Raw genomic sequence first — 27986 nt, 5'->3', positions numbered from 1 at the left:
GATGACAATTTTTGTCTGAAACATCAAAAATAAAGACACAAATTAAAGTAGTATCTCAAATTTCTGTACAACCTAATGCTTACTTGAAAATGAGGACTGGAAACACATTTTGCCAGCTGTCGAAACAGGGGTTCCATGACCTTTACAAATTCTGAAGGTTCAATGACATCCAAAATCTCTTCCAGTTCGTTTAGAAACATCACTTCTTTTGGACTATGCGTCTTTGGCCAATACTTGAGCAATGCCATAACTACCTATAAAAGTCAAAGCAGTATTGGAGCTCAAAACTTTGAAAACTCTAAAACACATTCATATGCTTGAACAAAGTAACAGCCAAAAGCATCACAATTGAATGAAAATGGTAAGTACTAGTTTGTGAAACTGCTTACAAATTACATTAATAAGCTTCCTACAGTTAAAATGACAGCTCGTGATTTTTTTAAGACAAAAGTTGATTAATTCATTAAGATGTTTATATTTCAACAGCGTTGCATTTGAAAATTTTAACCTTTAAATGTTTTCCACTATTAGATATATTTCCAATTGCCTATTACAAAAAAAACCTAAAATTTATTATGCATTGTATCTCAAAAAGTTAAATACTCCTAATTGAAATACATTGTGTGAGCTTTTACAGGTATGTTTAAAAAAAGCAAAAGAAAAGCGGCTTAAAAAGTTGGAGGAATGGAGTACAAGGGAATAAAATAAACTTTGACAAGGTCCTGCATAAGGATGATGGTTAACAAAATTCAAGCCAAGGTTAAGAATTGGCTGTGAAGAGCAAGTAAAGATTGGGATTAAATACAACATTCTCATGTTGGCTACATAGGTGAGGTACCAAGGAGACTGTTGCTTGAGCCCTGGCTATTACCAATTAACATTATTTACTGAGGGGACAAATAACATATTTCCAGTTTGACAATACAAAATTAGGTAGATTGAGTCTAAGAAAAAGGACATAAAGAGGCTTCAGTGTGATAATAAGCTGAACTGGTCAAGAACAGAGCAGAAGGAATACAATTGGAAAGCGCCAGGTCAATCACTCTGGTGGACATTGAAGCAGAATATTTGTCAATTGGTCAAGAACAGAGCATGGAAATATAGAACACCTACAGAGAACATAGAACCTACATAGAAAACCAGAATTATGTATTTTCATTATTTTTGTTTTTAATAAATAATAAAATAACCTTTCTCACATGACTATACCTTTTTTAACTGTAAGTAGTTCAAAAGCTCAAAGTTTAATTTTTAGAAACATAGAACATAGAAAACCTACGGCACAATACAGGCCTTTTGGCCCACAAAGCTGTGCCGAACATGTCCTTACCTTAGAACTGCCTAGGCTTACCCAGAGCCCTCTATTTTTCTAAGCTCCATGTATTCATCCAGGAGTCTTTTAAAAGACCCCATCGTTTCCACCTCCACCATTGCCGTCGATAGAAATAATCGGAAAATTATAAAAGGATGTAATGTTGAGGCTGGATGTGCTTTCTTAGAGAGAGTTCAAAGTAGGTTCATGAAAATGATTCTGGTATTGAAAGGCTTGCCATATGAGGTATGTTTGATGCCTTTGGGCTGCACTCACTGTGAGTCAGTGAGGGGTGACCTCATTGAAACCTATCGAATGGTGAAAGGCCTCAATAGAATGGATGTGAAGTGGGAGAGTTTAAGACCAGAAGACACAGCCTCAAGATAGAGGGGCATCTTTTTAGAATGGAGATGAGGAGAATTTTTTTTTTAAATCCAGAGCGGGGAGTCAGTGGAATTTGTTGTCACAGGTGGTTGTGGAGGACAAGACATTGGGTATACTTAAGGCAGAAGTTGATAGATGCTTGATTAGTCAGGGCACGAAAGGATATGGGGAGAAGGCAAGAGATTGGGGCTGAGAAGAAAAATGAATCAGCTGTGATAAAATGCCAGAGCAGACTTGATGGGCCAAGTGGCTGATTCTGCTCTTATGGAAAGTGCCAGGTCAACTACGTCGGTGGACAGAAAAGCAAAATATTTGTTAAATAGTGAGAGGTTGGATAGTGTTAATGTTCAAAGAGACCAAGGTGCTTTTACACACAAGTATTCTGCATTGCTTTCTTTGTATTACCAACACAATTATGCTTGGCATGATCTCTCTATATGGCATGCTAATAAAAGTATTTTGTTGTATCTTGGAGACAAAGCAAAACCAGTAAGTAGTACATAGTTTAGTACTGAGATAAGGAGAATGCGTTATTACTTGTGGTGAGCCTTTCTAACTTTCTACCCCAGTTGACTATGGATGCTGTTACTATGTTCAAAGAAAACTGAAATCAAAAGATTTATGAGCATAAGGGAATCAATGGATACACCAGCCACAATCTGATGAATAGCAGAGTCAGCATGACTTATTTCTGATCCTATTTCTTATGCTCTTATTTGTTAAAAATAAACTCTTGAAAGATGAGAGTACAAAAAAAAGTTGGACTCATCCATTTAAGCCTGCTCCACCATTTTATATAATCCCAATTGATCCTGTACTTCAGATCCACTTCAAAACCACCAACTTATCCTCAAATGTACTTATAAAAAAAAACTATATGTCAATTCTGATTCCGATCATTGACTTTCATCCTTAGTCCTGAGGTAGAGAATTCTAAAAATTTACAATCACATAACATGTAATTTTATGCTGTTCTTAAAAGGCCTACTTCAGGTTCTAGATCCTCCAGCTCAAGGAAATGTCTTTGTATTCTGTCCTCTATCAATCCCTTTCAGAGACTTTTGTTTCCACGAGATATCCAACCTCTTGCTGGTATAGATCAAACTTCCAGTTACCATTCGCAAGTCAACATGTTCTCTTACCAAGAATCAATCTCGCAAGTTCTATACATCCTCTTGCAACACAGACTGTACGTAGTACATCAACTATCATCTCAGTAATGCCCTGCACAACAGTGGCAAGACTGTTTTTTACATTTCTATTTGAGATCTCATAACAATATGCAAAATTCAAATATCCTTAATTGCTTCATGCACCTGCAAGTTTTTACTCCACTTTCTGAGCCTGCATACTTAACTGATTGAACACAAATATTTATGAATCTTACCATTCTGAAATAATGATTCACTTATTTTGTTCTCCACCTACCTCTTTTTCCTCACTCGGTTTTTGCAGACACCAGTTTACAGTTTTCCCCCATCTAACTTAAAATTTAGATACTTTATATTGTCTTTATGGACACCTAACTGGAATATTTTCAAGAAATCAAATTCAAAATCTTTAAAAACAAGACACTTTCAAAAAAGAATATTAATTATACCTTCCCTAAAATTATTATAACATCTAAATGTAAAATAAACTGAGATCATATAATTAATGTCAACTCACAGGTTCCGTAAGGGTGCTGTCTTTTTCTAGGAATTGCACCACACAGTACGCCAACTAAATAAAGAGTAAAACCAAGTTAAAGCAATGTGTATATTTCTCTTTAAAACTTAAATGCTTGTGTAGTAGGCTTCCTCACTTTGCAGAAATTCTTATTCAAATGCAATGTTGTTTAAGAGTAACTTTACACATGCAAATTTAATGACAAATCATAGATATCAACTATGGAAATTTCCATGATTTTTGCCAAAGGAGGAACTAATCAAAATTGTTCAAGTTTTACCATACGTCTGTGCAGATATACAACACAGAAAATAAAAAAAAGTCGCTGAATTTTGCTGACTACAAGGTCTTCAAATGATAAGGTAAAAAAATTGCCCATCAGTGCTAAACCACTGAAAGAAACTTACAGAGTCTCGATTACTGAGTGGAATTAGATATTGTCAGTGCAATATGGCAGTAAAACTTTTGACGAGGTTATTTAGAATAAGTGTGCAGTGAAAAGCAGAACTACTGAATCCTTCCCTTTCAGAAACAGGGCACAAAACAAACTATTTACAAATTAAAAGTGAGAGCAAACTATTCTGCAACTGAAACCACCAATAAGACACAAAGGTGACGGAGGCAGATTATTTCTTCTAGATTTACTTTTTTCTTTAGGAATAAATGGAATCTTTATTATTGTAGTATAGCCAAGCTAAAGTAGCTTATATCACACAAAGTGGTTAATCTGAGCAATTAAGTCAATCGAGAGCTTGTGCAATTCATGATAAACTTTTGCAATGACCAAATAAATAACACCCATTACCTTTAAGATCTGGCCTCATTAAATTAGAAATGTGTCAATTTGTGTTAGTTTGAGGCACATGAAGAGCTGCATTATCACCATAAAATTCAGTAAATCTTCAAAGGATTGTGTGTAAAGCACTGGCTTCATTATTGATATTTTATTTTACTTAGAGATACAGCACAGAATAAGCTCTTCAAGCCACAACATCCAACAACCTCCAACAACTCTGATTTAACCCCAACCTAATCATGAGACAATTTACAATGACCATTTTATAGGTGGTGATATTTTTAAAAATGAAATAATTTGTTATTAATTAATAGAAGTTATAATTTGGTTCATGGAACACTTCAGCAAGTTATGTTTTTTTCATAGCATTTAACCAAATTTCAAGAAAAAATCCTTTCATTTGTTGTGAATAATTTTTCTTTTCTCATATTTTCCAGTTGTAAAGATTTTCAAATTTGTTAGCAAACTAATAGCTAATTGATAAGGTATGATGAATTATCCTAGGTGTGACCAATTAACAAATCTGTAGATCTCTGGAATTCGGGAGAAAACTGGAGCAAACCCATGTGGTCACAGGGAGAGTGTACAAACTCAAATGAAGAATTTTTTTCTGAAATTTGGTTAAAGGCTGTGAAAGAAACTTAACTTGGAAGAGTTCATTTAATCAAATTATAAACTTGAAAGACAGCGGCAGAATTGACCCTGGGTTGCTGCTGCTGTAATGGCGTTGCACAAATTGCTACACTACGGTGTAGAATAGTACTGTCTAAAATCCTCAGACATTACATACACAAAGTATAACAAAATAAAAAAAAAACTTAAAAAAAAAATCACCAGTGGTAGGTTCAGTAGACAACTGCATGCATTTCTGGAACGGACACTGAGCAATCGTGGAGAGTAAGATCAAAAAAATCAGAACTGGTGAAACAAATTTAAAAAAAATCCTTTGCTAGGTTCATTTAAAAACAAATTAAGCCAAAATATTTTCCTACAAATATGATTTCTGAAGTTAAAATGGTGCCATGGCTGCATTTAGGAATCAATATTAACAGGTTCTTCCTCACACTTCCATAGAAAAAAAGGTTAATGCAACATTACAAAACATATTGCACCATATAACTTGCCAGAATATATAAACTGATTTATTTCCATGTTAATCCAATGTGGAATTAATAACTTAATATATTACTGCTTCATATTTAAGAACATCTATATTTGAATAAGTATCTAAATTTCAAATTACCTGTGGATGATAGACACTAAGAGATTTTACTTTGTGAAGTGGTAGCAATACTTTCAGCAGGAAAACTTTATGCTCTTCTTTTAATGGCAAAGCAAATCCATTAATTATACTGAAAAGAAAAAGAAATATCAATTAATTGAACAATTTGACTTTGACTAGTTGAAACAAAAAGAGCTGCTTATTACTAGATTGCCTGTGGAATTTCTCAAAATCAATAATTAGGCTGTTTCAATAAAAATGGAGAAAAAGTTGGACACAAATGCAAGTCCCAAATGAAATTCAAGAACACCTACAAAACCAATTCAGCTGTTTATATTTTCACCTACTACTGTTATTTGGGGCAAAGATAATGCTCACCATTCCAGACAATTCTAATTGATTTTACAAATGAACAGAAAAGGCATAGAACTCACTAAGGAAAAAAGGCTGTGCAGGCAGTTACTTCATACATCAACAATAAAATAAAACAACAACTTGGGTCCAGCATGCTCTTTTACATGAGATGGCTCAAGAAGCTATCATGAACTGAAACAAGAGAAAATCTGCAGATGTTGGAAATCTGAGCAACACACACAAAATGCTGGAGGAACTCAGTAGGGGTCATGAACTTAACATTTTTGAACTTGTTTCTAATAAAAATCAGACATAAAGGTACTCAGGCATTTAATTCTTCTGCCAGATTTGTATGACAAACACAATTTGCACAATTTAGTAGAGAAGGAAAGATGGGAGCTAGGAGCTTGAAAAGACTAAAATAATTTCACTACCTCAGTGTAATAAAATATAAATTGATAAAAATTTACACTACTTACCTGTGATGCCACTTTCTAGAAATTATAGATCTGTTTCCCCAGGTCTCTTTATTCCACCGCACAGTGCTACCATTCATTGTATATGTGATACCCTGGTTTGTCCTTTTAAAGTGCAACACCTTACACTTGCTTGCATTAAATTTCACCTGCCATTTTTCAATCTATTTTCCCAGCTAGTAAAGATAATGCTGCACACTTTGATGGCCTTGGTGTCCTGAGCAAATATGCTCAATTTTTAGTTCCCCTCTCCCATAATAAAGACTGTTGTAGGCTTCAGATCATATTTCTTCTTTTAATATCACAACATAATTATAACTCTGCTTTCTTGACTGCTAACAATGTGAAAGCACTCGTGCTTGAAACATCTGTTTCCCACCCCCCCCCCCAAAATCTAGAGTGAGATCTTTCCTGTAGGATATGAGTGTTCAGAAAGCTACAAAATCACTTATTTTTCCAGTGACATTGCTCAAGTAGAGAATATTAGTTTATTTTATTTAATGAGTGGTGCCACAACCACCTTTAACTCAATGTCAGCAAGACCAAGCAGCTGATTATTGACTTCACGAGGAGGAATCCACAAACCCATGAGCCAATTCTCACTGGAAGATCAGAGGTGGAGAGGGTTAGCAATTTTAAATTCTTCGGTGTCATCATTTCAAAAGGACTTGTACTGGGCACAGCATACAAGTGCAATTACGAAGAAAGTACTTCAATGCCTCTACTTCTTTAGGAGTCTGTGAAGAGTCAGCATGACATCTAAAATTTTGACAAACTTTTGTAGTTCTGTGGTGAAGCGTATATTGACTGGCTGCATCACAGCCTAGTATGGAAACATGAAAGCTCTTCAATGGAAAATACTAAAAGTCGTAGTAAATACGATCCAGTCCAGCACAGGTAAAGCAGCATCCATTATCAGGGACCTCCACCACCCAGGTCATGCTCTCTTCTCACTGCTGCCATCAATAAGGTGATACAGAAGTGTCAGGACTCAAATCACCTGGGATCCATGTTGCAAGGTTTAGTTTAATTCAGTTCAGCGTCATGCCGCTAGCCCCCTGCAGGGCATAGGACTATTCTTTGCCGAAGCTCCCCAGTTCGCACTGATTACCCTGATCAAACTGCTCAGAAACAGCAAAAACAGAGTAACCAAAATCCAGAAACACATGCAACATTAAGTCTCAAAGTCCCCCAAAAAGGGTCTACAATCTCTCTGATCAATCCTTGGAATGTGGATCCCAAGACTCCTACACTTTCCTCCAACTGCAGCTAAGGAGGGAGTTGAAGACTGCTGATGGCGCTGAACAGCTGCTCGACCACTGCTCTTGTCCTCATTGATTTCAGCCTTGTTCAACGTCTAAATCGGAGAGAAGCAATGGAGTTGATCATGGGTTATGCCCTGACTCCAGGCTGCAAACTCCACTTCCAACCTCACTGAACTCCCTTGGAGACAGCAAAGCAACAACATTCAATTGGCTCAAAAAACACACCATCAAAATGTATAACACATGCTACTTAGTAATAGAATATTTGAAAAAGTAGTAGCTTCATGAATTGCCCACAGGACATTGCCATTGGCCATATTGCTCGCCGGTGCATCTTACCAATTCTTCAGACCTCAACTCAATACAGTTAAAATCTAGTAGCCAGCTGTCAGAATTGTGTTATAACGATTGGCAAACTACTAAGTAACATTTTGTAAAGTTCAGGAAATTTCTATATGCAACAACAGATATTAGTTAACAGCCTCCAAAATATGTTGTTGTTGATATTTGTTATGAAAGAATTAATCCTCAATGCAAGCAATATTTAATAAATATTAATCTGTTCACATGATTGCATTTATACATGGCCTTTCACAATGCTGTTTTGCTAATTACATTACTTTCAGAAGTGCACCAACTTAGGTATGCAAGAACAGCAGATGGCAGCAATTACCTGACATTCACCTATTTTCATTAGGGCATACAAGTAATCTTTTCCTGTAAATAATATAATTACTTTATTTACTAAATGAAAACTTCATAACTATTACATGAAATAACCTTCCCTTAATCCCCAACCACGACAGTTTCAATAATGCAGGAGCACCAAGTATTTTATTTAAGGTGCTGATTTATTGTCACTAGTTAGAACTCTGTATCTACTAGCACTTATTTAGAATTCACATGCATGAAAAATGCAGTGTCTTCAAACAAAGAAAGGTATTTTTCAGAAGCAGAGAAAACATAATACAAGAAAATGACTAGATGGCCTACTGCTCTTTCTAAGTCACTCTATAATTCATCAAGATCATCGCTGATCTTCTACCTTTTACAGCATTATCATGATTCATACTGGATCTTTGGAATAAACACGATGACTGAATTTTTAAAGCCAAGCAGAGTAAAGAATTCCAAATTTAGCCACCCTCTGAGTGACAACATTTTCCTCATCCAAGTCTAAACTGGCGCTAATACTCAAACAGTACCCCACGATTATGGGCTTCTTAATCAGGAGAAACAGCTTCCCTCCATTCAGCCTACAGTACTACTTAAGAAATGTGCTAGTTTAAGAGATCCCCTCATATCCTCCTAGCCTGCTTAATCTCTTCTTGTAAATTAAACCTGCCACCCTGAATATTCATGGCAGTTCCAAGACACCTGTGTGTAATTGTTGACATCTGTGGTCATGAAGTCCTTTTGAGAGACTAGTGTTGGCTCACCTGAAGGACATCATAGGCCCCTTGCAGTTTGCTTATCGGGCAAATAGGTCAGTGGATGATGCAGTCAACATGGGACTGTATTACATTCTGCAACACCTCGACAACCCAGGAACTTCTGTGAGGGTCCTGTTTGTTGACTTCAGCTCAGCGTTTAACACCATCGTCCCAGAAATCCTCCACTCGAAACTCACTGTCTCCCCCACCATCTGTCAGTGGATCACAAGCTTCCTGACTGACAGGGTGCAGCAAGTGAGGCTGGGGAGCATCATCTCCAGCACCCGGACAATCAGTACCGGTGCCCCCCAGGGATGTGTGCTCTCCCCACTGCTCTTCTCCCTTTACACTAATGATTGCACCTCACTGGATCCATCTGTTAAACTCCTGAAGTTTGCAGCAACACAACTGTCATTGGCCTTATCCCAGACAGTGATGAGTCTGCATACAGATGAGAGGTGGAACGGCTGGCTCTCTGGTGTGGTCAGAACAATCTGGAGCTAAATACGCTCAAGACTTTGGAGATGACAGTGGACTTCAGAAGTAGCCCCCCAATACTCCCCCCACTCACTATACTCAACAGTATTGTGTCTGCTGTGGAGACCTTCAGATTTCTGGGTGTCACAATCTCTCAGGACCTGAAGTGGACACCCAACGCAGACACTTTTATCAAAAAGGCTCAGCAGAGGTTGTATTTCCTACGTCAACTCAGGAAGTACAACCTACCTCAGGATTCAATTCTATTCAGGAATAATCCAGTCTGTTCTCTGTTCGTCCATCACTGTCTGGTTTGGATCAGCTACCAAACAAGACAAGAATAGACTCCAAAAGAACAGTCAGGGCAGTGGAAAGGATTATTGGTGTGAAGCTGCCCTCGATCCAGGACTTATATGCATCTACAGTAAGGAAGTGAGCAAGCAGCATTATTGTAGACCCATCACACCCTGGACATCACCGGTTCCAACTCCTTCCTTGTGGTAAGTGCTTTATGCCAGGACAAATAGGTACAAGAACAGTTTCTTTCTGTATGTCATCAGTCTTATGAACACTTGAATTTTAGTCTATTATAAATCAAGTCCACCTGTACATTCAATGAGGTGGAACTCATTGTATATAGTTTATGATTATTTGCACTATTGTTTTTGTTTGCTTTTAATTCTGTACAGAGGGAGGTCAGGGAAACCGGCATCAAATTCCCCGTATGTGTCCTCATACTTGGTGATAATAAAGGATTCTGATTCTGATTCTGTCAGTTTCTTGCCATTTAACAAATGCTCTGCATTGATTATGTATATGAAAGTGGAAGATCTTTCATTTTTCCAGATTATATCCTATCTGTCTTGTTCTTACCCATCATATCAGGTTTCCTGTATTATTTTGAAGAATCTTTTCCACTCAGTCTCACCTAGTTTACTATCAACAAACTTAGAAACATGACAGCCGAATCACTGAGACTGGGAATAGCTGGGGCCTTAAACATCAACTCCCATGGGACCCACAAGCTTGCAAACATGATACTGATCCATTCATTGCTTTCTATACAATTACCAATCCCATCGTAAGTTGAGTACCATCAATTCCATGTATTCCAACCTTGTTAACTAATTTTTTTTGGTGTGATCTTATTAAAAGCTTTCCAGAAACTAACCACAGTCATTAGGTCCTCCTCATCTATTCTACTTATCACTACAAGAATGCAGCCCATTGGGTCTGCTCTGCCATTCCCTTGTGACTAATTCATTATCCTTCTCAACCTTATTCTTCTGCATTCTCCCTGTAACTGCTAACACTCTTACTAATCAAGAACCTCTGCTTTAAATACCCGTCTTGGCCTCCACAGACATCTGCCGCAATGAATTCCACAGATTCACCACCCCTGGCTAAAGAAATTCCCCTTGAATGCTATTTGAAGGGACATCTTTTTATTCTAAGACTGTACCCTCTAGACATGAATATTGCCTACAGTAGGAGAGTGTGGGACCATTCCACATAGGCTTTTTAATATTCGATAGGTTTCAATGAGGTCCCCTCATTTTTTAAAAACTCCAGTGAGTACAGGCCCTGTCACCAAATGCTCCTCAAATTTTCTTTCATTTTCATTTCATTTCCATAATCATTTTCGTGAATGAACCTTTTCTCATCCTTAAGATACGGGGCCCAAAACTGCTCACAATACTCCAAGTGAGGCCTCTGAAGTACCTTATAAAGCCTCAGCATTACATCCTTGCTTTTATATTCTAGTCCTCTCCAAATGAGTGCTATCAATCCATTTGCCTTCCTCCCCACTGACTCAACCAGCAAGTTAATCTTTAGGGAATCCTGCACATAGACTCCCAAGTCCCTTTGCAGCTCAGATTTTTGAATTTTCTTCCTGTTTAGAAAAGTCTGTTCTACCCTTTCTACCAAAGTGCATGACTACATACTTCCCAAGACTATATTCCATCTGCCACTTCTTTGGTCATTCTCCTAATCCATCTGAGCCCTTATGTAGCCTCCCTGCTTCCTCGACATTATCTACCCCTCCTCCAATCTTTGTATCCTCCACAAACATGGCCAAACTTATAAATTTCAAAGATTACCTGTTGGCAAAATTACCTATCAAATTTCAAAGCACCCAAAAATCATAACACAGGATTAAGATTCAGCCTTTGCATCTGAAGCAGGACAGGCTACAAAAAGAAACCATGAGGAAGCATGCAATGTCATTACTGCATTTGTTTGGGCAATGGTGGAGATGTAGATGATTCTGAATAAAGCAGATGAACCTATTGGTGAAATGTTTTGCAATGAGCCCTTGCAGCAAGACTTCACCATATACCTTCCACAGTTGCAGGTACATTTAAGAATACATTTTGAAAATGAAATGCAATTCCTTGCATGCAAACCAATAAATAAATAAAGATTTAATGGAATATCTGAAAATTAGTTTTAAATACATATTATATAATTGGAGCAGAATGAATTATTGTAACAATTGACAAATTATGAAGAATGTAATATCTTAAGTAACGTTGCCCAAAAAATCTGAACATATCTATTGCCCTTAAGCAAAACTTTTAAGATCTCTTTAAAAAAGGGTCTGAAATTAATTAATTTTTCTAAACAGTAAGAAAAACCATAAAGGCAAAAGACCAATCCCCCCCCCCCAAGACAAGCCCCAGTTACACCCTATTACAGTCGGCCCTCCTAATCTGTGGGTTCTGCATGCACGGATTCAACCAACCACGGATCAGGTCATGTACAGATTTTTTTTTCTTGTCATTATTCCCTAAACAATAAAGTATAACAACTATTTACATAGTATTTACTTTGTATTAGGTATTATAAGCAAGTCGGAACAGATACATCCGGTATTATTTAGCGTCAGTTAGTCAAAAGTTTGTCTTAGTATATATTTTACCTTTTTATACATATAAAAACACCCAAGAAATGTATGTATTTCAATAATTAAACCACTGCATTGCTTAGTAATAATTGTAGCTTTCATCAGGACAGGGCCTTTCACATGCTCCATTATTCTCACTTCATCATTTAAAATTGTTCTGATCGTTGACCGACTGTATCCCAACGCTTTTCCAATGACTGATGGCATTTCACCTCTTTCTGACCGCTTTATTATTTCCACTTTATTTTCAATCGTGATCGTTTTCCAGCAACAGAACAGAAACACTGTGGATTCAGCAGCAGCCGTGGGTCGTGGGTCCCGAGCACACACAGATCCTTAAGTCCACCGCACTGAGACAGGTTAAATAAGGGACTTGAGCATCTGCGTACTTTGGCATCCACCGGGGGGGGGGGGGGGGGGGGGGGGTCCCAGAACCAATCCCCTGTGGATAAGGAGGGCCAACTGTATTTCCTAACGGAAGTACGCATACACATTTAAGAAAAGCATTGTTGAAATCTTGGTAAATTTGGTTTAGAAATACTCTATGAACCTTGAAAGATTCATCTTCCACTTGAAATGGAGGACTTTACAGGTTAAAAACTTGCACGACCTAAAATCACTCAAAACACAAGATTGACAGTTTTCTGAGAAAACGATGAGGCTCACAGATCCTGGATAATTCTGCATTAAATATAATTACTTGGAGCTTTTAATTAATTTTGTTCATATTATTTTGAGATCTTTATCTGTACTAGCACAGAATGTAGAACATGATTTTTGTAAATGCAAACACCCACTGGAGTATTAAGACGTATCACAAGCACGTATAAATTCAAATGGGTTACCGCATGAATTGAAACAGTACCTGCAACCTAGTTACACTTCCTCTACATATACCACAGACCTATTTAAAAATCTGCTCAGATCAGAATGGCTAAACCATGCACTGTTCCACAGTGCAATGGTGATCATAATATTGCAGTTCCAAAACATTATTATTTCAAAATGTGAAATTCATGGCCTTAACAACAAAAAGATCTCCAAAGCACTTACAAAGACAGCAATCACTCACCTTCCCAAAATCTCCAACAGTTCTGCGATACCATTGTGGTGTTCTGTTTCATAAATAAACCTAGGATAAAGGAAAGTTATTATAAATAGATTTATGGTTATGTACACCATTAATCAACTAAATCCAAAAGCAGAATAATGCTAAATTATGCAAGCATAGTTACTGAATGCTCATAGAACTTCATTTCCAACCCAAGTATGAGGCAAGTCTAATATGGTATAAAATATATGGGTTGGAATGTACAGCTTTGTGCACTAATTGCAGGGTGTTTGATACGTTTCAAACTCCACGCTTGTGCATTGAAGCATGAAAAGTTAGGAAGACAGCATAATGAACAAGCACCTGACTCTTCTGTAGACATACCATGGGTCCAAGGCATCGTTATTTGCTGATGCAAGGGGCTAGATACACATCAAATGTGCCCCTCAGCTTAACTCCACCCATGCATTTGCATGGATTGCTTACTTTCATTTAGAACTTACTCTTTTTCCTCATGGTAGATTTGTTTTCCTTATATAACAGGGGTTTGTGTTAAATATCTTATTGTTGTTACTTTAAATAATTAAATGTGTTAGTTTATAAATTTATTTAAAAATCATCATGTCTCACTTAATAGTGAGACATCTGAAGCAATGAAAAGGTCATGAGATTATAAAATGTAAAAAGATCATCAGAACTGTCTGTGGGCTGGGCCAAACTTTCCATTGTTTGCAGCTTAGTTGCTCACTACGCTTTGCAGAAGACAGTAGTGACTTCAGGAGATAAGTGTGGCAATGAGGTTACCATACAGAAAGGCGAGAGAGCTTGTTAAGCACAATCCAATCCATTACTGCACCTTAAATTTCAGAAAAGTAACTCTCAATGGTTGGGAGGTCTATACCTATGATGGACTGAGCTGTATCCACTATTTTTCGTTGAATTTTCCATTCAAATGCATTGGTTTTGTCATACCAGACTATGATACAGCCAGTTAGTATACTCTCCACTACACATCTATACAAGTTTGTCAAACTTCTAGATGTCCGCAAACTCCTAAGTAAGTGGAGGTGCTGCCGTGCTTTCTTCATAATTGCACTTGTGTGCTGGGTCCAATACAAGTCCGATGAGATAATAGCACCTCTGGGAACTTAATGTTTCTAACCCTCTCCACCTCTGATTCTCCAATGAGACCGCAATATGGACCTCTGATTTTCTTAACCTGATGTCTATATTTATTTCCTTGGTCTTGCTGACATCGAATGAGAGGTTGTTGTTATGATAAGGTAAGTCACCAAACTGTAAATAGTTATTGTTTAACAATAGCAGAAAATCACAATATGTTTGCAGATCCAGCAACATCCATCAGGAAAGAGCCAACACTTCAGATCAAGTACTCTTCAACTGAATTGGAGAAGTGAAGAACTGGTGATCGCAGAAGTGGGGTGGAGAAAACAGAGGAAACGTCTGTGGTAGGATGCAGACCCAAATTATCAACATGATTATCTTAAAAGCAAGCTGTTAAAATTTTAAAAATGAAATAGTAAATTTCAAACTGATTGAATTTGTTTCTTTCTCTTCTAATTGCCCTTTTCAAAGTAATTTCTTGCTTGTTTTGCATTGAATGTCTACATGTTTTGTCTCAATGATGAGAGAACTGAATGGTCTCTGCAGGCGCTTAATCAGAATAAAAGTACAGTGTGCTTACAATGGTTAAATTTACTTCATTAATAATTCAGTAGCTGGTGTGCAAGCTGAGAATTACTTCACTGACCCGAGCTTGGGAATGGCTGCTGAAATCTTAGTGAGCTAACGCTGGGAATATTTTACCTTGACAACGACATGGTGGAGAAATATTTTGGGTGCATGAATGCGGAAAAGGCACGTCCCATATAGTGCTGTTGGAGGTGTGCTTTGAGAAACTCAAGCACTTCTTTGCAATTCTGAAGTGCCTTTTATACAATTGAAAGACTTTGGATGCACCCCCCACACAACAGCACTTATGAAAACCTCTGCCCATTTATTTGACAGTTCTGGGTGATGGTAACCACCATCTCTATTACAACACACTAGATTCCACATCAATTAAAAACACCCAAATTGATAATTACTTTTTAATGCACATACCTATAAAATATATTATTGATTTGCTTTCGGATATAAGCCCTCAGGCCCAAGAATTTTCCATAGATGCGATGAAGGGTTGTTTTCAAAAAATCTCTTTCACGTGGATCTTCACTGTCAAACAGTTCTAATAGCTGTTGAAATGGGGGAAAACGTATTAAACATTATTGAGGAATGTCATATCTCCCTGCTCTCAGGCTGTAAAATACCATTTGCTGCTTCATTAGGCAGTAAAGATAATCATATATAATTATATCATTATCATTTATTATAGGTGGGTTTAAAGAATCACGGGGTATACAAACAATTATGGAAAAGGAAAGAACGAGACTCAAATCTGCTACTTTCAAAACCACCAGCTCATTTCCAAATATAATAACCATCACTTCATTTGTGATGCCCATACTGCTTGGAAGCTCTTAAAGCATGATACAGAAAAACATGCACCTTTTCTGGAATCTGTTAATAAGTGTTCTCAAAGAACCTAAATAAATGAACTTTTTTTTAAAAAATGTAGTGCTGTAGGCAAACATTACAAGTTCTTTTTATAGCTTCAAATTTAAATAAAAATGAGAAAACTCTAGTCAATATAGCATATCCTAACATTTGCTGTAAACTTGTTCAATTTTTATTGGCAATGTGACCTGACAACACACTTCAGGCATTGCAACAGGGATCATTCACACCTTGCATCTCTAGACCCTGTTAACAACAGGCTTGATACAAATTCATACTATAGCTCCATAGAGCTGATACATAAATTTTTTTTTAATCTTGTTCTGATAACCATCATGAATTAACACCAAAAATCATGGAAAATAATGCTGATCATGATGATCCAATTTGTTTAGCAAAACTATAATGCCACAAAAATTAAGAGATGCCAACTAGAAAGCCATTCAGGAAGAATAAAAAAATAAAAGCTTGGTGTATTAGAGGACAATGAAAACTGAATGATTAGAAGCTGGCTATTTCTCTTACCTGCATTACAAATTTCTGGTCAATGTACTTCTTTGCTATATTTGGTTGAAAATCAGCAGATTCCAGAAACCTCAGGAAAAATTCATACACCAACTGAAGAGAAAAATATTAATAATTGGTATTAATGGATGACAAAGGTCACATTTTACCGCATTATATTCTACATTTGTGGTCTTCTGTTGCTGTAGGCATTCCTCCTCTAGGTTCAGCTTGTTGTGCTCTCAGACATGCACTTTTGCACACCACTGTTGTAACACATGGTTGTAAGACCTTCAGACACAGGAGCTGAAATAGGCCAGTCAGCTCACTGAGTCTGCTCTGCCATTTTATCATCCCTGATTTATTATTCCTCTCAACTCCATTCTTCTGCCTTCTGTATGAAACACCCCAACAGAATAACCAACTGCACAGTCAGACATCAGCAATTTTTCATACCTCAGTAAGACTGGGTCTCATTTCTCTATATTTGAGAGGTACTGGGCCAGGTTGCTTAATTTCTCATTAGGACAGTTCCCTGTCCTGTAAATTAAACAGGAGAACCATCATTATGTTTCTTTTATTTTTCCTTCGGTAGGAAGAGCAGACCAGAACACAATTTTCTAAGCGCACCCCAACTAGGGCACAATACCAGTAAAACAACTTTATGCTAATATTTAATTACTCTCAGAGGGACCACTTGTCTTTCTTACTTGCAGTATCTGCACATTAATATTCAATGATTTGAATGTAAGAACAAACAAGACCTTCTAGTCTATTGACATTTGAAACGTTCTTTCATTCTGTGCACACACTAATTCTGTCCAATTGCTCTATCCCTAACTCAGCTTTATCCCTGTCAATCTGTTCTTATCTCAGTCCTGCAACCAAAACCCATTGTATTTCAAACCCTGACCCCTGGCAAACTAACCATATCCAAAATCCCAGACTTGCACTTGGCCCCCTCTTAACCATGACACTGCCTTCCCATTCTGTCCACCAGAGCCCCACCCACCATCTCCTTGGGCAGTCCACTACCCTTAATCTCTAACTGAGCCCCAGCAACTCTCTCTACCCACGCCTAGCTGGACAACTTCAAAACTACCAGCCATTCTCTCCTTTCCACCCTCCCAGAATCCCGTCTCCGTCAGCTGCCCCTTCCCCAGAACCTCCTTTCCCTTTATCTACGTACCACTTCCAGAAACCTCCCTTTAGAACTTCCTATCCCCTCACTTACTCCTCTAACCCACCCCACTCCCTCTGGAATGCCCTTTACTCCCCATTGCCCAACAACCCAAAAGCCCCTTAACTCCCTCTACCCACACCCCCAGAACCCAATCTCTCCACTCCATTGTACCCCTTCACCATCCTTGAACACCCAATCCCCAACCACCCACCCAGCCTCCAAAATCCTCCTACCCCCCCCCACCCATGTTCTCTGACTCTCCTCTCCCTCACAGCCACCTATTCCAATTCCCCTTCCCCCAGCCCTCTCTAGCTTCCTTGTTCTTTGGCCTTCCCCTCCTCCTTTACCTAGCACAGCACAGTACCCCTCTCTCTGACCCCCACCCTCCCCCAAGGGCTGTGCCTTCATATCTTTAATCTTCTTACTCTTACCCACATTCTACTCCATTTGACTTCTCCAACCCCCTGCCTCTCCCTCATTCCTCACTTTCTCCTACCCCAGCCTCTTCTGAACCCTCCCACTCCCCCAGGTATTGCCCTTTCTTCCACTGCTCACCCTCCCTTTTAACTCTATTTTCTCTCTCTACACCATTCCATGTACCTTGTGGCTCAGACACTTCCTGACCAAAGCAGCAGCTAACTCTTCCATCCTACCGCTGTCCATTACCAGGGCCCAAACTGTTTACTCTGCATCTTCCCTCTTCATTCAAATCACCAGCACTGAAACTACGCAAACCTCTCACTCTCCCAAGTCCACTTGAGTTACTGTCGCCTTTCTGTCAGTTTGAACAAGTCTGGCCATTCTCCTTTAAAATTTACGGAGCATCCACAGAACTACCACTCATTGGATTTTGTTTTTGTTTCTCGCACCATTCTCTGTAAATTCTAGAGATTACCATGTGTAAAAATCCCAGGAGATCAGCAGTTTCTCAAACCAATCCGCCTGGTACTAATAATCATTCCACGGTCAAAGTCACTTAGATCACATTTCTTACCCATTCTAATGTTTGGTCTGAACATCAATTGAACCTCTTGACCATGTCTGCATGCTTTTATGCATTGAGTTGCTGCCACATGATTGGCTGATTACAAATCTGCATTAATGAACAGGTGTATCTAATAAAGAGGCCACCAAATGCAAAACAAATATGATTAATTTGTGTATAATTATTTTTGTATCTCTGTTGTGCATCGTTTCCAGGTGAAATGGTAAAGGCTAATTAACCCGAAGTATCTTATGGCAATTGTCCACCAACTTTACCCCCTCCCTTTTTTTTTGCCTCTGGCTGTTGGATCAATAGAGATTAGATTTATGGTGCTGAAGGTTTAAAAGCCATTTTTGAAATAAAGGAAAATCATTTTTCTAGTGCTAGGAAGTTAACTAGTACAAGATGAGACTGGCTTCTTGTCTACACCTCAAAAGATCCTCAGGCTATGGGGATTTTGCTTTTCAGATTTATATAGACCAGTTTCTTGTAAATGGTTACTTGTGCTTAATTGTTTGCAGCTGCATACCAACCTTTACTATAAAAGCATGTTGTTCCAAATAGATTTACAGTCAAAATAAATTAAAGGAATAGTTCTATGTTGAATTTGAGTGAATAACAACTGATGTCCAAAGTATGACCAATAATAAGAAACAACTAAATTATTTAGGTTAGAACTGAACTTTGAGATTTTCTACTGACTGAAGAGGATCGTGTTTAAATCTCCTACATTATTAATTGTCAAATTTCACTGACAAGAAGATTCATTCCAAAGAACTAATTCTATTTACAACGATTATAAGTAAATAGCTGTATACACCGAGGACCAGTAGGAAGACAATATGTTAGCATGCAGAAATAACAGAAGGAACTTTAGAAAATTGTAAATCAAAGAGACAATGGGGCTTTTTGAAGGGAAATTTTGTTCAAAAGAAATGCAAGTATCTTAAGGATGTATTAAGCAGGATTTACTGGTGTAGTGTATTTGGGTTTCCAAATGGCATTCAACAGGTTGCTGCACAAAGGATGATGGGATAAGGGTGATTACTATAAGAGATAACATTATACTGCTTTGGCACTAACACGGGACCAATTTGCTTTCAAACTTACTCTGCCATTTGATACGATCATGCTTGATCATCTTCATATCCCTTGATGCCTTTTGTTTCCAGTAAATTATCCACTGCCTTAAATAATATCCCTCAATTATGGAGACTAAGACAAGAGACAATGTGCCCTGAGACACAAAAGCTTAAAGATGCTGGGATAGGGAATAAATGAATAATTTCTAGAGGAACTTGGGAAGTAGACAGTTAACCATTCCTTGAATGGTCCACAGACATTACCCTGCACATTAATTGCACTTTTGCAATTTTTTTAAAATATTGTAACTTAAACTAATTTTTTAAAAAACATCTTGCATCATACTGCTGCTACAAAATAAATTTCACAATACACATCAGGGATAGTGAACCTCATTCTGAATACATAGAAGCAAGCACCGCTCCTTATGGTACCACATCATTCGATGCATGACATCCAAAAATGACTAAGTTATTGCAGAGGTGGAATTACAACATGGAAAAAGATCTTTCAGACCAATGCATCCATGCTAACCAAGATGCCTATCCAACCTGGTTTCACTTGCCTGTGTTTGACCCCTTTCCTTCTAAACCTTGTCTGTCCATATTCCTGTTTAAATAGCTTTCAAACATTACAGCTGCACCCATCTCTACCACTTCCTCAGGAAGCTTGTTCTGTGTAATCACAATTATGTGTAGAAGAGCTTACCTTCAGGCCCTATTTAAATATTTCCCCACATTTCCTCACTCTCATTTTAAATCTACATCTTCTATTTTTATACACTTCTACCTTGGGAGAAAGACTTTGTGTATTCACCTCAACTATGCATTCACTCGTGGATCTTATAAAGTTCTACAAGGTCACCTCTCAGTCTCCCACATTTCAGGTAAAATATCCCAGCCTGACCTTATAACTCAAGCCCTCCAATCTCAGTAACAGCTTTGTGAAGCTTGGCTGTACCCTTTCCATCTTAATGACAAGCTAACTATAGCTGCGCACAAGAACCACACACAATTTCTAAATGTGGCCTCAGCACAACTAACACAGTTGCAACATAACATCTTATCTCCTGTACTTAATGATGTGACCACAAGTCTGCCAAATGTCTTATTCACTATCTTGACTGCTTATGTCACCACCTTCAGGAAAATTTGTACTTATACTCTTAGGTACGTCTGTTCAACAATATTCCTCAAAACCCTCCCATTTACTGTACAAGTCCTGTCAAAATATGACAGTTCACCTCTGAGCTCTTCCTTGGCCCACTTTCTGTAAATTTTAAACTTGTCTTCTTCCATTTACTATACCACCAATTTTGATGTCATCCACAAACTTACCAACATGTTATCATCCAAATTGTTAATACAGATATAAACAACAATGGTCCAGCACCCAATCTCTATGGTCACATACCTCCAACTGCCACCCTGTCTCCTTCTACCAAGCCAATTTTCTATACAATTGGCTAGCTCATGTGATCTAACTGTCCACACTAGCCTACCATGCAGGATTTTGTCAAAGGCCTTGCTAAAAATCCATGTAGATGTCTACTGCTCTGCCCTCAATATTTTTTGCTTCATCTTAAAAAAACCCCCTCAAATTTGTGAGACTAATTCCCAAGCAGAAAGCCATGCTGACAACCCCAACTAGTCTTTGCCTTTCCAGGTAGGCCTTATCCCTCAGACTTCCATCCAGTAACTTTCCCACCACTGATGTTAACCTCACTGGTTTGTCCTTGCAGCACATCATTAGCCATCCTCTAATCTCTCAGGATTCCCACATGACCAAAGTTGATGCAAATATTTCTGTGTGGGATTCACAATTTCCTCCCTAGCTTTCAATAATGATGCACTCAGTTAGCAAACAAGAGAAAATCTGCAGATGCTTGAAATCAGAGCAATGCACAGAAAATGCTGCCTGGCTTGCTGAGTTCCTCCGGCATTTTGTGTGTAATGCACTTAGTTAGGTTCTGTTGATTTATCTACCTTGACGTGCTAGAAAGCCACCAATAAGCTCTACTTGGTGATTTGTACCTGGACCAAGGCATCACTACTCATTTGCTTTGTTCCAAATTTAGGATTTTAATTTGTGGATCAGTTCTTCCATTTTGCATAAGCATTTTAGACAATATAATTTTACGCAAACTGGCCCCAAAGAGCTCCCGTGTCAGTCGTCCAGACTCATTTTCCAACTGAAGACCTTTACTTTGATCCATTAACATGCTGTTTGAGAAAACCTTCCATGGCACATTTAAAACATTGTCTTAAGGAAATTGGTATAACTGACCATTACAATCCTATTATTCTTACAGATATCTGTCAACATATCTGTCAGTTATCTTCCGGTAAAATGGTGGCGGGTATACACACAGCAGCCTCTCGAAGTGAACCTAAGGTGTTTTTTTTTCTTTGTTAAAAGTGTCCCGATACAGAATAAGACTATTCTTGACTCCAATAATTACACGTACTGCAAGTCCACTGCATCAGCGAGCTATTCATTGCTCAGTGCAGTCAGCTGGCAGTTCAGAGAAGGCGAGTTGGCCCACTGAACCGAGAGATTCAAGCCAGGCTGCTGAGCCCAGGAGATTCAAGCAGAGCTGTAGGAGATGGATTGTGTACAGAAGAGCTGACCTGGATGGAGATCATAGAAACATAGAAAATAGGTGCCCTCGAGCCTGCACCCCCATTCAGTATGATCATGGCTGATCATCCAACTCAGAACCCTGTACCTGCTTTCTCTCCATACCTCGATCCCTTTAGCCACAAGGGCCAGATCTAACTTCCTCTTAAATATAGCCAATGAACCAGTCTCAACTGTTTCCTGTGGCAGAGAATTCCACAGATTCACCACTCTCTGTGTGAAGAAGTTTTTCCTCATCTCAATCCTAAAAAGCTTTCCCTTTATCCTTAAACTGTGACCACTCGTTCTGGACTTCCCCAACATCAGAAACAATCTTCCTGCATCTAGCCTGTCCAATCCCTTCAGAATTTTATACGTTTCAATAAGATCGCCCTCAATCTTCTAAATTCCAGTGAGTATAAGCCTAGTCGATCTAGTCTTTCTTCATAGGAAAGTCCTGCCATCCCAGGAATCAATCTGGTGAACCTTCTCTGTACTCCCTCTATGGCAAGAATGTCTTTCCTCAGAATAGGGGACCAAAACTGCACACAATATTCTAGGTGCGTCCTCATGTTACTAGGAAGCACTGGAATTGGTGCCTTCATGTTGATGCGAAGACGGCGAGTAGTGAAACTGTGAATGACTGTCTTCGATATTTCTTTTGTGATCACAAGACCCTGCTGGAGCATTGATTGCCGCAAGCCTGTTTCCCTTGTTCAGAGGAGAGACAGGTAGTGGGGCAGCACTGTTGCCTCGGTTGTAGTGAGGACTAGGCCTCAGTCCTCAGGCTTGTTTTGTAGTGTGGTGTCCAGGCTCAGTGGGGGGTGGGTGGTCTTGTCATTCGGTGCTGCCACCCAGTGTTGGATCAGTGCATTTACAGGCTGGACTGCTGGGAACCATCAATAAGGTACCATAGAAAACACAGAACATAGAAAGCTTACAGCACAATACAGGCCCTTCGGCCCAAAGTTGTGCTGAACATGTCCCTACCTTAGAAATGATCAGGGTTATCCATAACCCTCTATTTTTCTAAACTCCATGTACCAATCCAAAAGTCTCTTAAAAGACCCTATTGTATCTGCCTCCAACTCCGTTGCGGGCAGCCTATTCCACGCACTCACCACTCTCAAGAGTAAAAAAAAACTTACCCCTGACATCTCCTCTGTACCTACTCCCAAGCACCTTAAACCTGTGCCCTCTTGTGGCAGCCATTTCAATCCTGGGAAAAAACTTCTGACGAGCCACATGATCAATGCCTCTCAATATCTTACACGCCTTTATCAGGTCACCTCTCATCCTCCATCACTCCAAGGAGAAAAGGTCGAGTTCACTCAACCTATTCTCATAGGGCATGCTCCCCAACCCTTGTAAATCTCCTCTGCACCCTTTCTATGGTTTCTGTATCCTTCCTATTTTAAGGTGACCAGAACTGAGCACAGTACTCCAAGTGGGGTCTGACCAGGGGTTTAGTGCTGTAACATTACCTCTCGGCTCCTAAATTCAATTCCATGATTGATGAAGGCCAATACACTGTATGCCTTCTTAACCACAGAGTGAACCTGCACAGCTGCTTTAGGTGTCCTATGGACTCAGACCCCAAGATCCCTCTGATCCTTCACACTGCAGAGTCTTATTATTAATACTATTTTCTGCCATCATATTTGACCTACCAAATGAACCACCACATTTATCTGGGTTGAACTCCATTTGCCACTTCTCAACCCAGTTTTGGATCCTATCAATGTCCCGCTGTAATCTCTGACAGCTCTCCACACCATCCACAAAACCTCCAACCTTTGTGTCACCAGCAAGCTCACTAACCCATCCCTCCACTTCCTTATCCAGGTTATTTATAAAAATCTTGAAGAGTAAAGGTCCCAGAACAGATCCCTGAGGCACACCACTGGTCACCAACCTCCATGCAGAATATGTGCCGTCTACAACCACTCTCTGCCTTCTGTGGGCAAGGCAGTTCTGGATCCACAAAGCAATGTCCCCTTGGATTCCAAGCCGCCTTACTTTCTCAATAAGCCTTGCTGAAATCCATATACACTATATCTACTGCTCTTCCTTCATCAATGGGTTTAGTCACATCCTCAAAAAATTCAATCAGGGTCGTCAGACACGACCTGCCCTTGACAAAGCCATGCTGACTATTCCTAATCATATTATACCTAATCTTCATAAATCCTGACTCTCAGATCTTCTGCCTCAAATTACCAACACTGAAGTAATACTCACTGGCCTATAATTTCCAGGGCTATCTCTAGTCCCTTTCTTGAATAAAGGAACAACATAAGCAACCCTCCAATCCTCCAGAACCTCTCCCGTTCCCATTGATGATGCAAAGATCATTGCCAGAGGCTCAGCAATCTCCTCCCTTGCCTCCCACAGTAGCCTGGGGTACATCTCATCTGGTCCCGGTGACATATCCAACTTGATGCTTTCCAAAAGCTCCAGCACATCTTCTTTCTTAATAACTACATGCTCAAGCTTTTCAGTCCACTGTAAGTTATCACTACAATCATCAAGATCCTTTTCCATTGTGAATACTGAAGTATTCATTAAGTACCTCTGCTATTTCCTCCAGTTCCATACTCACTTACCCACTGTCACTCAATAGGTCCTATTCTTTTCATGTCTTATCCTCCTGCTCTTCACATACTTGTAGAATGCCTGGGGGGGGGTTCCTTAATCCTGCCCACCCAAGGCCTTCTCATGGCCCCTTCTGGCTCTCCTAATTTCCTTCTTAAGCTCCTTCCTAGTAGCCTTATAATCTTCTAGATCTCTAACATTACCTAGCTCTCTGAACCTTTCGTAAGCTTTTCTTTTCTTCTTGTCTAGATTTACTACAGCCTTTGTACACCACAATTCCTGAACCCTACCAATAACTTCCCTGTCTCATTGGAACTCACCTATGCAAAAATCTACACAAATATCCTCCGAACATTTGCCACATTTCTTCTGTACCTTTCCCTGAGGACACCTGTTCCCAATTTAAGCTTCCAAATTCCTGCCTGATAACATCATAATTCACTTACTCCAATTAAATGCTCTCCAATGCTATTGTAAAGGAGGTAGAATTATGATCACTATCTCCAAAATGCTCTCCCACTGAGAAATCTGACACCTGACCAGGTTCATTTCACAATACCAAATCAAGTACAGACTCTCCTCTTGTAGGCTTATCTACATATTGTGTCAAGAAACCTTCCTGAACACATATCTGCAACATCTATATTTTGGAACACTGAGCTGCCAGTCCTGCCCCTTTCTGAGCTACGTTTCTGTTACGGCTATAACATCTCAGTCCTATGTATCAATCTATGCCCGAGATTTCTATGCCTTACAGGCATAGGTTTTTACAGTGTAGTCCAGGCATGGGCAAACTACGGCCCGCGGGCCATATGAGGCCCGTTAAGCTTTTTAATCCGGCCCGCAGAACTTGATGAAATTATATTAATAAACCTTGTTAACGTTTTCTCCCCGCAATTCTGGAGTTTTCCCAATAGATGACGCACTCTATATACATTGACCTTTGTTGAGGTGCAGCGTATTACTCCACATTTGCGCTTTATTTTGTGACCTTGTGGCGACCCATTTCCTGGCACATCCGAACCGGCTCACAATTAGCCAGCGTTCCGGCTAAGAGAGATAGCCTGCAGGGATTTGCGAGCACAGAGCTTCGCATACCGGCGCGCTCTCCCTGCTTTGTCATTGTGAGGGTCATTGTTGAGTTTTGGCACAGGGGACAATTGAATAAGAAGGAGCAGGACAAGTAGACCTGCATCTCCTACCGTTTTTGAAATAAAGACAGTCAGGAGGAGAGTGATGATGATAATATCTTGAAGGATAACAGAATTTTCAGTGCTTTAAAATAATAACTGTTACTATTAAAAAAAGCTGTATTTTATTCATTTAATTTTCAGTGTTTTAAAAGTCATTTCAATAAATAGCTAAATACCATGGGACTTCAAAGACAGATATTTTGTTGTAATGCATTTGTTCATTTTCAATTGAAATTAAAGCACATGTTTTCTACATATCCCATGATATTTTATTTTCTCTTATGAGGTGTATTACCAAAACACTCCGTCCATCTGCTCCTGGTCCGGCCCCCCTGTCAAATTTTAGAACCCTTTGTGGCCCTCAAGTCAAAAAGTTTGCCCACCCCTGTGTAGTCCATCAGACCTTTCCCATTTCTAGTCTTCACCCACCTATCCTGTCTATTGATCTTTCTCACTTTTATGTTTATAGTTCCCTCAACTTTCCTATTTGCAACACTGTGGGTTTGGATCTCAAAGCAGTAATGTGTTTCCTGCCAACCACCTTTCAATCAATGCCAGTCTATCATATCAATCCTTCAAGCTTTAAAATTTTCAGACTAACCACATGGAACAACATAGGGTTTCTGAAAACTTAAATAGACTACACTGGTTTTACCCTCATCTATTCAACCAGTTAGGTCTCAACCACTTCTAACACATGTTAAAGGTATGTATGAAACAGCAAATAGTATTATGGTCAAATCTGGTAATGACAACAAGTTGCGAGGAAGGCACAATGAACTTACTGAAGGGATACAGATAGTTAAATGTGTTAAGTTGAAGATGATAGTGTTATTCTTACCACAACAATGCATTTGGGATTCTGGCAAATGAGGGAAATCGGTTCATTATTTAAATTTTATTTTAATAAATATATTGAATTTTCAAATAGGTTACAGAAGGAAAACAAATTATAAAAAAATTATCAAACTCTTCCACCCCTCCCCCCACATATCCCTATAGAAAGAGGAAAAAAAAGAGAAGAAAAAAGAAAAAGAATGCCTGGATATCGGAAGATCCCCACATGCTCCATGGAGTTCATAATAGCTTTAGTATATATATTTATTTCTTTCCCCAGATAACCAATAATTTTATCTTCGGAGCACCTATATATTTAATCCTATCTTTTGTAAATAAGGGCGCCAAATTTTCAGAAATATTTCATATTTATCTCTTAAATTATAAGTAATTTTTTCAAGTGGAATGCAGCTAAAAATCTCATTCTTCCAATGATCTATACTTAAGTATGAATCCGATTTCCAAGTAACTGCAATAGCCTTTTTGGCTACTGCCAATGCAATTTTTATAAATTCTTTCTGATATTTATTCACTTTGGATTTCGGTTTTATCCCTTCAATATTGCCTAGTAAAAATTATGTTGGATTATGTGGAAGTTGTGTTCCAATAAAATCCTTAAATTAGTCCAAAAATGTTGAATTTTAAAACAAAACCAAGTAGAGTGTAAAAAAGTACCAATTTCTTGATTACATCAGAAACATTGATCAGATAAATTTGGGTTTCATTTATTTATTTTTTGTGGTGTAATACATAATTGACGTAAAAAATTATATTGCACTAATCTTAACCGGACATTTGTTGGATTTGTCATACTGTCAAGACATAGTCTTGACCAACTTGTTTCTTAAATTTTAATATTCAAATCAGTTTCCCATTTTTGTCTTGACTTATGAATTCCTTGTTTAATTGCCTGTTTTTGAATCAAACTATACATACAAGAAATAATTTTTAAAATTTTTCCTTTTTGAATTAAAGTTTCTATTTCATTAGGTTTCGGCAATAACATTGTTTGACCCAATTTATCATTTTTTAAAAGAATGGGATTAAGAATCAACAGAACACTG

General features: G+C 38.6%; 1 protein-coding gene across 4 annotated transcripts in view; it reads right to left on the bottom strand.

Annotated features, from left to right (window-relative positions):
- The window catches only part of ppp2r5ca (protein phosphatase 2, regulatory subunit B', gamma a), a 134493-nt gene that overhangs the window by 34679 nt on the left and 71828 nt on the right, over positions 1 to 27986 (bottom strand). For all 4 annotated transcript variants that reach the window (XM_059959218.1, XM_059959223.1, XM_059959233.1 and 1 more), the window contains 6 exons: positions 16449 to 16541; positions 15471 to 15601; positions 13368 to 13427; positions 5404 to 5512; positions 3365 to 3418; positions 84 to 254 (listed from right to left, as the gene is read on the bottom strand). In XM_059959218.1, coding sequence (XP_059815201.1) covers positions 84 to 254; positions 3365 to 3418; positions 5404 to 5512; positions 13368 to 13427; positions 15471 to 15601; positions 16449 to 16541 — 618 coding nt within the window. The remainder of the gene's footprint in view (positions 1 to 83; positions 255 to 3364; positions 3419 to 5403; positions 5513 to 13367; positions 13428 to 15470; positions 15602 to 16448; positions 16542 to 27986) is intronic.

Source organism: Hypanus sabinus, chromosome 2, assembly GCF_030144855.1.
Source record: "Hypanus sabinus isolate sHypSab1 chromosome 2, sHypSab1.hap1, whole genome shotgun sequence".
NCBI classification, from domain to species: domain Eukaryota; kingdom Metazoa; phylum Chordata; class Chondrichthyes; order Myliobatiformes; family Dasyatidae; genus Hypanus; species Hypanus sabinus.
The sequence above is the reverse complement of the archived record's forward strand: the minus strand, read 5'-3'. Positions and strand labels throughout refer to the sequence as shown.